Genomic DNA, 16,217 nt, shown 5'->3' with positions numbered 1-16,217 from the left:
CTGAGCTAGAGGCCTCCTAAGTGGGTTCCACCTGTCCACATCTCTCTCCTTCCAGGCCCTCGTGAGAAGCAGAGCCAGCTTCTACCATGGGGTGGATGAGCCAGGGACAGGGGTGGAAGGGCTGAACAACTGCAGGCGGGTGACAGAACATGCAGAACAATGGTGCCTCCCCTCTGAGTATGTCTTCTGGTCTTCCAGCCACACTGTTTCCTGACTTCTTTTCTCCATAAGCATAATCTCTGCCTATCCATACATCACATTTAAACTTGTTGAGAATGTTGGGAGAATCTATCAGGGGAGCCACACTGGCTGTTGCTCTGACCCTGTCCCTGGCAAGGCACCTGCCTTCAGTCCTGCGTGAAGAATCTTTCTCCTGCCCCATGACTCTGCTCTGATTTCCAAGTAAATGCTCCCACAATGCGTACCACAGCTGCTCTGCCTTGAGTGAACTTGCTGGTGAGGGTGGAGTGTTGACAGTGCCTCCTTCCGGAGGGGTGTCTGTTAAGGAGTGAGGTCTCTGAGTCCATCTTGGCAGGAGGGTAAAAGCCGCTTTCTCCTTCTGTTTTGCTGTCGTCACTTAGTCACGCTTTCCCTTCATGCAAAGCTTCCCCTACTGTTGACAAAACATCCTGGTCCCCCAGTCCCCAGCCCATCACCCCTGCCCCTGAATAAACACCAGCTCATTTGTAAGAGGTTTTTAATTTCATCTTGGTATGCCATTAAGGAGTGGAATAAGGATCTGTATTCATTTTCCCTCACAAAATATCTGCTACTTTTCTCCAACTGATCCTCTCACCACGGAAGCCTGCGGAGCCATATAGCATCTGCATGATTTTCACTCAACAGACTGGTTTGGGTTTCTGGGTGGTTTGCATAAATTATAAAAAAGAGCACAAAAATCATACAACATCAACTCTACCATAAGGGGGCGTGTTCCCTCTGGCCGTGCAGAGAGTGATGGAGACAAGTAGCTGTGTCCGAAGCTCTGATGACTGGTGACATCTCTAGGAGTGAGGCCAAACCTGTCCCAGCCTCTCTTGGAGGAGTCCTCCGTCTTCCCCATCAACTCCTTCTGGTTTCTCAGGAAGCCTCCTATCACAGAAGTGGCCCATCCTAGCACCACAATTGGAGGACAGGGTGTGGAACTGTCCCTGTGTACAATGGCAGCTGGGTCTTCTGTGCTCAGCGGCCCGGAAAGTGAGCCGGAAGGAGGAGCCCTGTCTTTCCAACTGGACCCCCTCCGCCTCTGCGAACTCCAAGAGGTTGTTAGCAAACAGAGCGTCTGGAAAAGGAGTCAGCAAACGTCTTATGAAAAGAGCCAGACAGGACAGATAGTAACTATTTCAGGCTTTCTGGTCCACATACAGTCTGTTGCATATTCTTCTCATCTTTGCTTTTTACAACCCTTTAAAAATGTAAAAACTCTTCTTAGGAGGCAGGCCATAAAGCACAGGCCTGCGGGCTGTGGTTTGCCAGCCCCTGGTCTAGAACATGATGATGCCCTGTCCAACCCATCTGTTACAGCCTCCTTCCCATCGAAGGCCTCTGGCATCCCCCCAAGCTGCCCTGAGCTGGTATCTGCAGTGCAGGCTTTGCAGAAGGGACCATGGCAGGCAGAGCTGCCCTCAGGTTCCTGCTCTGCAGCCCCAGGTATCCTCCTTTGCCAAGCGGCTGGTCTGGTTGTATTTTAAGCAAATATCAGATATTAGTCTCAGCCCTGCTCATGTGTCCTGGGGTTGAATGAAGCCTCAGCGTCCCCAGTGAGGTAGGTACATACTATCAGCCTCGTCTCACACTTGCAGATGGTGAAGTTCAAGAGCAGAAGTGACTTTCCCAGCACTGCCCATCAGCCACATGTCTGAATTTCAAAGGAAGCCGAAGAATCTAGGCTTCAAATTTCCTAAGGACACGATCAGGGATTGTTCTGTCCCACCCAAGCCCAGTGATTCCACCTCAAACAGCGCAAGTCCAGAATCCACCAGTGAATACTGTCAGCCACACAGAGTTGCTCTCCAGACCTCAGTGACACTCTCTGAAAACAGAATGAACTCAAGCACTCAAAGCTACGGGGCCTCGGTGGAGCAGTGCTCTCTGCCCTGCCTACAAGTCTCTTCGAACTCAAAATAAAGTTTATAAAAGTAAATTATCTCATTTTATAACTTAAGTGCATCAAGCATTTCCTTAAATATAGTTCACACTGAAAATAAAGTTACTTTTTGCTGTACAGTTGGTGTCTGTTATAATTAGGAATAAACTTTGATGATAAAGTATGAAAGGTTACACACTCACGCACACATCTATCTACCTGTCTGTCTGTCTGTCTGTGGGTGTGTGGATGGGTAGACATACGCACCTCTTGAAAAGAGCTTCCCCAAAAATGGTGGGAAGTTGTTAGGGGTCTCTAGGTATCTAGTTTGCATGAAAATGCCTATATTTAAAATCCCTGTCCTTAATGATAAACACATCTTCATACCTAGCACTAAGACTCTTATTAGAAACATTAAACTATGCAATCCGTAATGTATTCAGTCTTTGGAAATGCCGAGCTACACCATATCATTATACAACAGCATCCCGGACAAAACTCCCTCCCCAACCCACCTCTTCCCTGCCTCCCCATCCTAAAGCCAGCTGACCCCTCATGTAATGCGGTTGTTCCAGAATGGGAGCCTAGCCGGAGAACTCGAGGGGTGAACTCAAGAGGTGAAGTAAGAATTCTGCATGGAGTACAGGTGGTCAATGGGGTTTCCCACTCTGGACTGCAGGGGCCCGGCTTCTGAGGTTGCTAGGAAGCAGTCACCCAGGTTACTGAGAGAGGTGTCATCACTATCCAGGTCGTGGAAAAGGGGCTCAGCACCTGAAATGGAGAGGAAACACTGGCATGAGGGTCTGGAAGGAGGCACTCATTCAGCGCTGGGACATTCAGCGGAATTCAGCCAGCGCGGTCTGAGCACGTCCCCCAGGGGACGCTTTCTACTGGGTGCTGGGGAGGGGGTGGGGGAGGGTAGAGCTACATAGAAGAGTAGGAGGGGGCATAATCCCTGTCCACAAAAGATCTCCTTAGGGGGGCTCATGTCTAAAGTGCAACAACTGAACATAATATGAACTAAGATATAACAAAGTGCTAAATGGAGTGCAGCATAAGCAAATGTCAGAATGTCTAGACAGTGAGGATGGGGAGTGGGCAAGACATAACACCACAGGCTGGAGAGACAGGGGCAAGGGCTTCTGGAGGACTCTGGCCACAAAAATGGTTCTTGAAGGAGGGATGGTAAGAAAACAAACATCAGCTCTGAGAATGATGCACACGAAACCTCCAGGGATAACTAACGCCTGTCCTTTCAGATAGCACAAGTATACTGAGTGCCAGCTGTTTCCCCAGATTTGTACTGCAAAGGAAAGGGAGGTTAGGTGCCCAGACTCAACTAATTCACATCTTTGACCAAAAAAAAACCAGGAGGGCAAACTGAGCAACAGCTGGGGGACCACTGTGACCAGAACCTTGAGGATGTACATTTCACCTCTACTTCAAGTAAATGGGAAAGATGAAAACTGCAGTTGATAAAAATTGTCATGTGGCTTTACTTATTCATTTTACTGAAGGATTCATCACAGGAGTCCTTTATGTAACAAGACCCCTAGGACTCTGAAAATGTAAGAATTTGCAAAAAAACCCAAAAACTCATTTGCCCTGTTTTTGCATAGTGGTGAAGACAGGTACAGACCTTACACGAGTCTTCTAAGGGAGCAAAGAGAATGGCTGTCACTATAGCGTGCATATATATATCTATGTGTGTATGAATGAATGAGGTTGCTCAGTGACGTTCCCGCAAATGGCTGGATCTTAATAAGTGTTTGCTGAATGCATCACATGGGAAGATAGGGCTGATTTTAACACTATAGATAATTTTTTTTAATGAAGGCAAAAAAGAAGTTGATAATCGGTGCACTGAGGCATATATCTCTGATACTAGTGTTTTGAAGGCTTGCGGAATAAAACGTTATTTTTAGCTATCAGGGTTAACAATTGCAGATTTCACAGCACAGATGAATGTATTACACAGGCCACTTACCTTATCTGTATAAAAATGCAGTGGCCTATGTTTGGCACTGAGATTGAACTTCAGCCTTCCACTCCAGAGCTTGCCCATCCCATCAGGGTGCCCAGGCCCCAGCTTCTGTACATCAGCTTAAGCAGCAAACTGGGAAAATGGGGGAGTCTCAGCTGTCCCCATTCCCTGCGTTTAAAGCAGCTCCGTTTTGGCTGGGGTGAGACTGGGAGGAGATACTTTTCACTTCACAAGTCAGTTTATGTTTCAGGAATTACATTAGAACACCTACTAGTATCCATAATAGGAGAGTCCAATTCAAACATCTGTTTTCTGTGCTTTTCAATATAATTTTTTCTTATGTGAGGGTTCGCATAATTAAGGCCTCTGCCTATATCACTGCTGATTAATGCTTATGAACATGTAAGTGTGGTACCTGGCATGAAATGAAAGACTTGGGAAGTTCGATCCCAACAAACAGGTCTACAATGAAAACACAACCTCCTATTCAAACTAACAAATAAGAAGCTTTGGGAGAAAAAAAAAAGAGAAGCTTTGAAAAGGAGAATAAATGGAAGCATGACTAATGTGCATGTGTGCTGGTCTTTCTTCTGGAGCCATCAGTTAGGTGATTCTAGCAGTATTTTGTGGGACACTTATTCTGCTTTGGAACTTTAATGAGCATCTAGGAACTGTGTAGAGGTGTCTGGGAGGGGATGAAAAACTCACGCAAGCAAGTTGTGTGAGGTCCCTGCACGGCTTGAATCCCTCTTACCATAGGGGTGCATGTGGTCTCCAGGCATCTGGGGTGGGGTGAGACCCTGTCGGAAGGGATCTGAGCTGTAGACACTCTGCTCGATGGCCAGGAGCTGCTGTGGGGTGGGCAGAGCGGTGTAGGGGTTCATGATCCCTTCCATCCCAGCGCTCCCGCCACCATTTGTCTGAGCTGTGGGACAAAGAAGAAAGCAGATCATTCTCCACGTGCAGCCCAGCATCACACGCTGGGAGGGAGGGAGGGCCACAGAACAAGCTCTGAACTTCACATGCCCCACTGGCTTGTGACCACACAAGTTGTGTGACCATGGCTACATCATTTTACTTCCTGGATCTTGGTTTCCTCATTTATAGAATGGAAGGGTTGAGGTGACATCAGTGGTTCCCAGCCTGTGCCCTACCAAGGGCCATCAGGGATTGCCTTGAAGGATAGACATGGCGGCTGTTGTACTTGGAGAGCTTCCTTGAACTACATCATTAAAACAAAGGCGTTTGATGCTACACACAGGCTTGGCAGCCAATGGAGTGGACGCATCTAAAGATCCTTCCAGCATTACCCCACTAGCAGTCTGTCTGTCAAGTGGGGTTCACAACACTGGCCCAGCAGACCTCGTGTGGTTGATACAAAGACTCCATGAGATCGTGTGCATGTGTTTTGGAATGACAACTCGCTACACTCATGTACAGAATTTTATCAGAAAAGGAGGACTCCGTTCCTGCCTCCACATCCTGCTGTGGTTCTCTGAACACAGTGCCATTAACTCTCAGGCACTCAACCTGCCACCTTCTTAAGTCTACCCTAGGAGCTGCCCATAGAATTCTTCAAAGTTCCAAGCACTAGGAGTTTGTGTTCTCATAATGCCTTGATGCGTTCTCCTTCTTTTGAGCGTGTTGACCTATATGGGATCAACTTACATGGCTCCTTCTAAAGCCCCCTGACACCTGTGACCCTCTCTGAGGTGCACAGCGCTGTGTGATAGGAGTGGCAGGCCCCATTACCCTACCCTAGGGATGCGAGCCTGAGGTGCAAAGAGACAGAAAGACAGGTCCCAGATCTCCAAACAGCATTGGGAGGTGGAACTGGGGCAGATTCAGGTCTTCTGACCAGCTCGCGGCTCCACCCTGCCCCAGGGCCCTTGCCCTTGCTTCACTTCTCTCCCAGAGCATCTATCTTGCCATTAAGATACTGTTTGGCCTAGAAGGTCAAAAGCAAAAAGAACTCTTGACTGCAAGAGTCAAATTCTCGTTGGAGCCTAGCCCGGGTATCAAGCACAAGGTAAGGTCCATGCAAGGACAAGGGGCTCTGTTTAGAGGCCAGACAACCAATGTCACATTCCACGGCCTTCCAAGTGTGGTCCAAGGCTGGCAGCAATGAGGGCTTGTTAAACATGCAGACTCTCTGGGCCCACCAAGACCTTTAGAATCAGAATCTACACATTACCAAATACCAGGTGATTTAGGTGCATGTTAAAGGGTGAGAATCCTTGCTCTAGGGTACAAAGAGACCACTCAGGAAATTCTGCTGGACAGCTGAGATGGGGAGGGGGCAGCGCATGTCCCTTTAAGAATGACATTGTTCTAATATAGTTATTCTTGCTTTTTTTCTTTAACTTCCTTGAAGGGTCCCACAACCTGCCCCTCTTCACACCCTCCCCAATCCCCACACCACCCCTATTAAAAACAACAACAACAAATGAAGGTACATGGAGGTAAGGGTGAGTTAAGGCAGCGTGGCCGAGCAGAACTCAGAATCAGAGAGACAGGTTCCAGCCCCAGTTCCATCCCTTATTGATCTAGGAAGGTGGTTGCCTGGAAGGAGGAGGGCCACGCGGGATGAGGAACCGGGCATGTCTTTGACCCTGTAGGTAGGCCTGACACAGTGCCCTGATACTGCAGCAGGGCCCGGGCAAAGGGGCTTTGCGTGAGGGTAGGGCCACCTCCAATCCGCAGTTCTGGGCCTGCAGAACCCTCTCACAGTTCTCATGGTTTGGTCCTCCCTGGAAGGTCCCATCTCCCAAGCAGGTGTGGACTGGGCTTCACGGAGCTCAGAAATGTCACTCCAAGGGCCGGGTGCTTGGAGGCCCCTGGCGGGAGAGGCCCGTGGCCGGGAGAGGCTCCAGCTTACCGGAACTCAGCCTCTGGGTGTTCTGTTGATCTTGCTGCTGCTGCTGCTGCCGCCGGGCCAGCTTCTTCATCTGATGAGGGGAGGACCTCAGGATTAGAAGTCAGGGGGCCTGCAGCAGGTTCCTGCGGCTAGGCCAGGGGGAAGTGGCTCGCGGCTAAAGCAGAGGGACCCCTCCCCCTGCTTTTACTCAGGAAAGGAGCCACACTTCAGGAACGGCGCCTGGAGCCCGATGCATGGCGGCTGAGGGCTTTTTACACCGCAGCCGTGGAAAGACAGCTGGCTGGGAAGCAACAGTGTGGCTGGTCTTAGCAGGAAGAGGGATTTCCTCTCAGTGCTTATGTTGTGACAGTTTTATGGGAGGGGAGGTAGGGTCTTCAGCCCAGCTTAGATGTGCAGCAAGGGCCTGCTGACAGGGTATGATTTGGGATGAGGCTGGTCCCCCTAGTCCCCTATCTGCTGGCCCTTGTGGCAGAGACTCCTACCAGGAGATGCACGCCTCTAGGTAAGGAGCTTGACTCCCAAAGCACCCTGTTAACACACAGACCTCCCAGAAGGAACATTGCAACCCAATGTTTCTCAAGGTGTGTTCTGTGGAACATTAGGGTTCCATGAGACATCAGCATACATTTTGAGAGAGAGAGAGAGAGAGAGAGAGAGAGAGAGAGAGAGTGTGTGTGTGTGTGTGTGTGTGTGTGTGGAGGAAACACTCGATTTTTTAAAAAATTCTTTACTCAGATTTCTCAGAGCTTCAAATATGCTCTCTGCTTATGAATCCATAGGCTATAGGTCCTCTCAAACCCACTGAACCATGAAATCCTCTCATAGAAAGGACCGTGGACTACACACCAGCAGACCTGGTGTGAGGAATTCAGCGAGGGAAATGATATCTTAACCAATCATTTCACCCACTAAAGATCAGGGCTGTAGAGAACTGGGCCACTAACTCATGCATGTATACAGGTAGGAAAATAAATAAGTAAAGGTCTAAAATAAGTAAAAGACCATGGCAGGGGGATGCAGACCTTGGTAGGATCCAGCAGACAATAGGATGGTTTGGGCCTATATCAGGGAAGGGTGGGGCACTGGGAAAGGTGAGTATGGGCATCCATTCCATGTGCCATAATGTTGTCTTAGACCTATCATGTGGGTGCTATGTAGGTTTCCCTCTGAAACTTCAAAGAACTCTGGTATCTGTGTTAAATGAATGGGAATTAAAGAACCTGCTTTTACCAAAAGACACAGAAAGGCACTTCTTCATGCAGATGGCTGTCCAGATTCACAGTCACAGCCACTAGGAAAATAAAAGCCATCTCACTAAAACAACTGCCCCGGGCTCCCCTGGTGGCGCAGTGGTTGAGAGTCCGCCTGCCGATGCAGGGGACGCGGGTTCGTGCCCCGGTCCGGGAAGATCCCACATGCCGCGGAGCGGCTGGGCCCGTGAGCCATGGCCGCTGAGTCTGCGCGTCCGGAGCCTGTGCTCCGCAAGGGGGAGAGGCCACAGCAGTGAGAGGCCCGCGTGTACCCAAAAAAAAAAAAAAAAAAAAAAAACTGCCCCGTCTCTCCCCTTCTGCAGGGCTGCTATAGCTGAAATGACTGCTGAGCACAAATTTTTTGAATCAAGAGAACTATTCTATCCAATGAGTTGAGGTTAGAAAACCTGCTGGCAAAAACAATGTCCTACTATTGTTTCAGGAAACCAGCCCCACAGAGACAGAAGTAAGAAGCAGATTACCTTAGCTCTCTGGTTCTGGAACCACACCTGAACGACACGGACGCTCAGCCCTGTCTCTGCAGCCAGAGTCTCCCTCACCTTGAAAAAATGGAACATTAGAAATATAGAAACATTGGCATCTCAGAGTAGAAAGCAGAACATTCCCTACGTGGTGCACGGGGAGGCCAACAGGCTGCAACTTACACAGGAGCTGGCAAGTGTTCAGTGTTCAGCAAAATCCCAAACACAAGGACATTGCTCTCCTTCTGGCGGAGAGAAGGTCCTTACCCAGGAAAATGAAGAGAAGAATAAGCATTAATTTTGATGTGCATTCCAAGAGGTGTTCCTGGGTTTCTCTTCCTCTGGAAACTAGGCCTTCAGGTGATTCTTAGATATTAGCGAAATCTATTGTTGTGTTTTTAGCTGTATGCCAGGCATATGCATTAACCTACTTAAGGAGAACTGAGGGTGAAAATCACTTTGCAAAAACAAATGGTTCTCTCTTGCTCTCTTCTCCTGTCTACATTCACTGACTTAAATTCTTGGTTTTGTCCCTCATAGCTTTAGGTCACTTTGGGTGTTTCATGAATATTCATATTCACTGTGAGCCCTGCCCAAAGGAAATAAGACAAGAGCCATCTAGGATCTGACAGAGCAAGAGAGACAGCGCTGATGCAGGCACATGTACTGGGACTGTGAAGAGACAGGACAATCAGGGTCCCTATTATGAAGAGTCGTGTTTCAACACCTGCCCTCTATACAGGCATTTGGTGAGGGGCTGGCAAAGTGGCTAGAAGGGAAGGGGGAAGAAGCAGAGATCTCCCAAGAGTGGTCCTGAGAGACACTGCCCCTTCTTGGTTAGATTCTGAGGAGGAGATGAGATGGCAGGAGCTCCTTGAATAAACACAGTCGAGCAAGCTGGAGGCCTTGGGAAGTGCTCATCTTTATCATGCCGCTGGGGCTGAGGCTTAGGAGAAGCAGGATAATTAGAGAAGATTTTACAGGCACATCCTTCTGCAACGCCAACTGAAACAGCAGTATGCCCAGGGGCCCACGTCCACCTGCTGAAACCCTATCCATCCTTCAGAGGCCCAGCTCAAAACCCACCTGTTTCACAAAGCCGTGCCTGATCCCCCAGACAGAGGCGACCTCTCCCTTCCGGCAGCTCCTGGCTGCCCCTCTGTTCTGGTCCTCAGAGCTTTCTCCCCAGTGTTCCAGTATACACATCTCCTCCCCTCTGGTGGCCTAGACGCTGCCCAGGAACAAGCACTGGGCACAGGCCATACAGAGGCTGGGAGTTCAGTACATGCAAACAAGTAAACCAATGAGGAAGTGGGAACTGGTCCTTGCGCAGGTCTACCTTGGGGCTGTTGCAACTTTCTACCAGCTCTCTTCCCAGAGCTTAGAGGGCAGCGAGGGCAGGGAAAGGAAGTCTTCTGCAGGTGGGAGAACTTTTTTCAAAAGGCAGAAGTGGTGGGAGACTGTATTATCGTTCAGCAAATATCCATCCTTCCCGCCCCTCCTCCATGGAGGGGTGTATGCCTCCCCCTGTACTCACGGTGGCTTAACCACATGATTTGCTCTGGCCCATGGAATGTAAGTGGATGTGAAGTTGGTGATATTCAAGGAGAGCCATTCAGTGGGACTGCCCAGTGTGACTTGGCCTCTTGCTTTCTGCCATCGTCACGAGACCCGTGTGCCCCAGGTGGCCACTGCCCTGGACTCTTTAATGAGAGACCGGTGGGGCAGGCCTGAACCTGAGCCCAGCTGGGTCACAGCCAACCCACAGCCCAGGGGCAGGAAATAAATGTTTGCTGGGAGCCGCTAAGATTTTGTTTGTTATTGCAGCAAAAGCCGATTCATACAGAGAGGGAGGCATGCTAAGGGATGGGATGCTAGGGACGGATGCTAAGAAACTTAAAATGTCTTTCTTCTATGAATTTCAACTCAATTTCAATTTCAAGAAAACTTTCTTTTCTTATTTTTATTGCATAAAAGACAGTACCCAGCATACGGCAGGGAGTCCATAAATGGTGGGTACTTAATAAGCGGACACAGCTATTTGTGGCAGAGACTACTAATTGTCTCCAATATCCATTCTCTCCTTCCTCCTCTTAGCAACGTTATCCCCAAGTTTTAGCAAGGCATATGGACACCCAGATAGACTTATTTCCCAAGTCCCCTTGCAAGAGGTACAACCGCAGGATTAAACCCTAGCCAACACACATGAGTGAAAGTGATGCAAAAAATCCCAGGGTATGTCCCTAAAAGGGCAGCTGCTTGCTCTGACTTTCTCTTTCTCCACCATGGAGGCTGGAAAAAATGGTGACACCTGGAGCAGCCCCTTGGACCCATGTGACAGATAACAGAGCTTCTCGGCCAGTCTTGGATTGCTTATCTCTGGACTGTGATGTAAGAAAGACATAAACTCCTATCTCATTAAGTCACTTTTTTTTTTTTTTTTTTTTTTTTTTTTTTACATAACTGTTCACAGCAGCCCTATCTGTAACAGCCCCGAGCTGGAAACAACTCACATGCCCATCAACAGGTGAATGGTCAAACAGCCCATGGTATATCCATGGAATACTATGCAACAACAAAAATGGATGAATCACAACATGGATGAATGCCAAAATCACCACCTCAAGCAGAACAAACTGGACCGAAAAAGAATACATGCTACAAGCCACTGTATTTTTACTGTGTTGTAACATTTCGATCTATATCCCAGCTGGAACCTCTTATTGTTATTCTCCCCATTGCTCTCCATGAAATGAAAGGTATGAGCAAGTAGCCAGTTGGAGTGGGTATGCATACCCAAAAGCGCAGGAGATTCTACCATGACCCCGGCCACAGCTGCAGTGACCCCTGGAGTCTCCAACGGGGCTCAAGGCCACCTGCCCAGACTCTGTCTGAATAGCATCTCCCACCCTGACCCCCAGGTGCCCAGTGGAACCCCAGAGGAGTCCAGGGTGCACACAGAGAAGAGGGGCCTCGACCCCTTTCCTCCCTTCTTCCCCCCCACCCCGCCACCATACCTTCCTGCACGGCTTGGAGGATACTTCAAACGAGGCCTTGAATGCTCTCCTCTGTTGGGTTGTCAAGATGGTTCTGGGACGTTTGGGGCGCTTATGGTCCTTGCCATCCTCAGCAGCTCCTTTCCCTGCCCCATGGGCTGACTTGCAAAGACTTTCTTCATCATCACTTTTGCCTGAAAGAAGCAGAAAACAACGTGTTGAGTCCCTTAAGGCCACTTCCTGGAGTTGTCTGTTATTCCATAACAAGACACTTGGGTCCACATTCCAAGGATGACTTAAGACATGAATGCAACACCCTGTGTGATGCTGATCCCAAAGCCCCCAGGAAGGGCTAAGGAAAAACTTCGAAAACATGGAGACAGGAACCAGGAAGTCCACCATCACAGCTCAGGACTTTCTCTCGGGAGGCTCTCCTAGCTCCACGTTTACTAGTTGTGTGACCTTGGGCAAGTGACTTAACTCTCTATGGCTCAATTTCCTTATCTGCAAACTTGAGATATAGGAGTACCTACTTCATTGGGGTTGCTGTGAGGATTAAATGAGTTTATCAAGAAGGCACTCAGAAGGCTGCTTAGCATATAATAAATGCCCAGTAAGTGCTGGTGGTTAATATTTCTTAAATGTCAGTTTTCAACTCTAGACCTGGATAAGTTATATATAACTTCCTAGACACTATGTCTGAAATTCTAGCCACTGCCAGGATGTAGAAAACAATACTGTTTAAAAGGCCAGAGAAGACCAACATTAGACTACGTGCAGGTACAGATAACACAGGCAGTTAGACAAAACTGCCTGTCTATAAAATAAATAACTCTCTATTAACGTTAACTGTATTTATCTATATTTACGTGAATTATTTCAACTCTATAAGCAGTGATCAATGCAAGCAGCAACTTGAAGGAAGTAAAGCCTTCAGTATATATGACATTCTTTCCCAGGCTACCTCTTGTATCCCACAGACTTCACACTCCTAAGAAGATGCTTCTAGGATCTGGGAAATACCCATGTGAGAGAGACTCCTTCCTACTTTCAGCATTAAAAGCCATAGGCAGTTGTGTGCCCACATTACCCTAATGAGACCCTCATTTCTCTCTGGGTCTTTACAGAGCACAGCTGCCCTCTTTCCTCCAGTAAAAACCTTTGTCCCAAGAGCTTCCCCAGCTCCAGTCCCCTGACTCTGATCCCCTTCTGGACACTTCAAGAAATCCAAGATGGGCTTCCCTGGTGGCGCAGTGGTTGAGAGTCCTCCTGCCGAGGCGGGGGACACAGGTTCGTGCCCCGGTCCGGGAAGATCCCCCATGCCGCGGAGCGGCTGGGCCCATGAGCCATGGCCGCTGAGCCTGCGCGTCCGGAGCCTGTGCTCCGCAATGGGAGAGGCCACAACAGTGAGAGGCCCGCGTACCGCAAAAAAAAAAAAATCCAAAATGAGGTGACCCACCGTGTGCGAGCTACACATCCTTGTTCTTCATCCTGCCCTCCTCTGGAAAGATGCTCTTTGCATATAATGTTTTAGTTTAGACTTTAGTTGAGCTCTAATTTTTGGCTCTGCCAGAGCCAAAACACCTTATTTTATCTGAAAGAACAATGGCTAAGATTCTTTCCTCTATGAACTTTTAGGCATACAATTTGAACCTGAAGGAAGACGAACCTCTGAGTTCCTTGAGGGCACAAGCCTTGCAATATAATTGAACAGGGTCTGACGTAGGCAGACCTAGGTCTCCATCCAGCTCTGTCCCTTCTTTTAAGTACATCCCTGTGCAAGGGACGTCCCACACTGAGCCTGCACTGGAGACAAGATTACCCACCAGGGGGTGGCATAGGAATAGTGCTGCTGTGTGCAAAGCAACTAACACAGAGGCACAGAGGAGGCTCTTATTAGATGTTGTGGGAAGGATGTCTTTTCCCCTCTGCCTCACTCCCCTTGATAGTACAGACGAAAAAACCCACAAGATGAATGAAGAAGAGATTAAAGAAGAATCCTCCTGACAAGTAGTGGCCACTCTGGCATCTTCAATTCTTAGGCTGCTCTTTCCTTGATGGGAGTGGGGGGGGATTCAGTAAGCTGATCTCAGTCAGACCTCAGTATTGAAGGGTATTTAGGATCTTTCTAGAAGGAGGTTTTCAGAATGGCAAGGAAAAAATAAGCATGTAAGAACTAAAAGCCTTAGGGAACTAAGAAGAACCCACAAGAGAAGAAAGGTAGAAAAAAGGAGGCCATTGACTATGCAGATTCATCCTTGCTGGACCCCACCTCATGCTGCTCAGAGACCCCACCACCACCACCCCCAAGCCCAGCCTTTAGTGACGTCAGTAATTCTCTCTGTTGGTGGATTCTTTGGGGTCAAAACGATGCTCCTCTGGTACTGGTGATGCCTTCAGTAATATTTCTGAGGAAACGTGGCTGCCACCCCACGCCAAGGATTGTGTAGATCTCCTGCAAGGCAGGTGATTACAAGGAACTGAGTCTAGAACAAATAAGTGAGAAGTCCAAAGCACAGAATTTACTTTAAAATGCAACTGTGGGCTTCCCTGGTGGCGCAGTGGTTGAGAGTCCGCCTGCTGATGCAGGGGACATGGGTTCGTGCCCCGGTCCGGGAAGATCCCACATGCCGTGGAGCGGCTGGGCCCGTAAGCCATGGCCATTGAGCCTGCGCGTCCGGAGCCTGTGCCCCACAACGGGAGAGGTCACAACGGTGAGAGGCCCGCGTACCGCAAAAAAAAAAAAAAAAAAATGCAACCGTATCATCTTCAAAAACCACTTGTCTTATACCAGTTTTGTCCTTGAAATGGTATTTGCAAACATCTCACGGGGTCAGACTGATTCTTTTACAGTCACATAGCTTGATGCAAATGTATATTGATGACTAGGATGATGTAACTAATGAAAATGCAAAATCTAAAATAATGTGGATTCCATGGTAATGGCTCATATATGTTGACGACATTCAGGAAAGCAAGATGGCACGGTGTCCACAGCATGGGCTCTGGAGCCATACTAACTTGGGTTTCAATTCTGGCCTTGCCGGTTGTGATGTGTGATTCTGAACAAATCCCCAAGACTCAATTTTCTCATCGGAGAAAGTAACAGTGTTGCTGGAATTACATCAGATGATGCATGGAAAGGGTTCAGCACTGTCCAGAGTGTGAGAGATGTTTATTAAATCATCATCATCATTTCAAAAGAAGGGATCTTACTCTGAGACCCATGTTTTCTGTTATTAACAGTTGCACATTGATGGGAGTTGGAGTTAAGGTTTTACACTACAAGCGTTCATTCCTCTCTCTTTGCAGACATGACCCTAGCTCACACTGAGAGTTGGTTTTATAGAAAGTGTGTGTGTGAGTGCTTGTGGGAAAGAAGGGGGGGGGGTGGTGGTCGGGGGGCTGGTTCCAGAAGGAAGATGTGATTGCTGAAGTTTGGTCAGAGCCCTAGAAGTGGATGGCTGAGGTCCCTGATGTCTTGGTACTGTCTCTGGACTTACCCCAGCCTAAGATACATGCACATTCCCCAAGACCTGCTATCCCATCCTAGAACAGCAGAAAGGAGCAGTGGGGGAAAGAGCCATCTCCTAGGGTGCCCATTTTTGGATGATGTAAAGAGCATCACAGGCGACTGCTCATTCATTCTCTCTACATCCCTGTGAGAAGAGACAAAAACATTTGTTTTCAGAAGAAGAGGGAGGGGCAGAAGTGGGAGCAGAGGGAGGATGAGATTAGGATTTGTCTCTGGAGTGTTTCTATCGTTTCTTTGTGGTGCATTTTCTTCTTCTGATTCCTCCTTTTTGCTGTTCAATATCTCTCTCTTCTGTCTGCTAAGGGCCCCATTTTGCCTTCCAAGGAGCACTAGATGCTCCAGACCAGGCATCTACAAAGTTGTTTTGTAAAAGGCCAGAGAGTAAAATATTTTACTCTTTGCAGGCCTTATGGCCTCTAGTGCAACCACTCAACTCTGCCACTGTAGTACGAAAGCAGCCGCAGACAGGACGAATAGGCATGGCTGGGCTCCAATAAAACTATATTTCAAAAGCAGGCACCAGGCCAGATTTGGCCTGCATACCATAGTTTGCTGGCCCCTGCCCTAGACCTCTCCTGACCCGTTCTCCATCAAAACTTACATATCCTGTGTTCCGGGCTTTCACGCTCTGACTCTGGGGCAGGAAGCACTGCTCATCTGCTACACTGAGTCAGGGATTAGCAGGGTCTGAAGTGTCCTCTCCCACAGTCAATAACACATAGACATGGAATGCCTCCAACCAAACAGTCACCACTATGGAATTTCAGGTGTCCTGGCAGATCTGAGCAAGAAAAACTCTGAAGATAGAGGAATGGAGGGCCTTTGGGCATTTCCCAAAGTGCAGACAGATGTCACGACCCAGCTGCCAAGGGGAATGCAGACCATCGCTAACCGTCACCCAGCTTCGGTCTGCCGGGTTGTAAATATTACGAGCATAGCAGTGCCCTCTGACTCCCTCGGGGAACTTCCAGACTGTTCAGGGAGGCTCCCATCTCCTCGTTCAGCA

The 16,217-nt window shown here is 48.5% G+C and overlaps 1 protein-coding gene across 2 annotated transcripts in view; it reads right to left on the bottom strand.

Annotated features, from left to right (window-relative positions):
* Positions 1 to 680: 680 nt before the first annotated feature.
* LMX1A (LIM homeobox transcription factor 1 alpha) overlaps positions 681 to 16,217 on the bottom strand; it is a 155,788-nt gene continuing 140,251 nt past the window's right edge. For both annotated transcript variants that reach the window (XM_007457396.1, XM_007457397.1), the window contains exons 5-9: positions 11,698 to 11,870; positions 8,681 to 8,758; positions 6,949 to 7,018; positions 4,825 to 4,995; positions 681 to 2,857 (exon numbers count right to left, since the gene is read on the bottom strand). In XM_007457396.1, the coding sequence (XP_007457458.1) occupies positions 2,697 to 2,857; positions 4,825 to 4,995; positions 6,949 to 7,018; positions 8,681 to 8,758; positions 11,698 to 11,870 (653 nt within the window). In that variant the 3' untranslated portion in view covers positions 681 to 2,696. The remainder of the gene's footprint in view (positions 2,858 to 4,824; positions 4,996 to 6,948; positions 7,019 to 8,680; positions 8,759 to 11,697; positions 11,871 to 16,217) is intronic.

This window comes from Lipotes vexillifer, unplaced genomic scaffold (assembly GCF_000442215.2).
Source record: "Lipotes vexillifer unplaced genomic scaffold, Lipotes_vexillifer_v1.1 scaffold1048, whole genome shotgun sequence".
In the NCBI taxonomy this organism is placed as follows: domain Eukaryota; kingdom Metazoa; phylum Chordata; class Mammalia; order Artiodactyla; family Lipotidae; genus Lipotes; species Lipotes vexillifer.
This window is presented reverse-complemented; position numbering and strand designations above follow the sequence as displayed.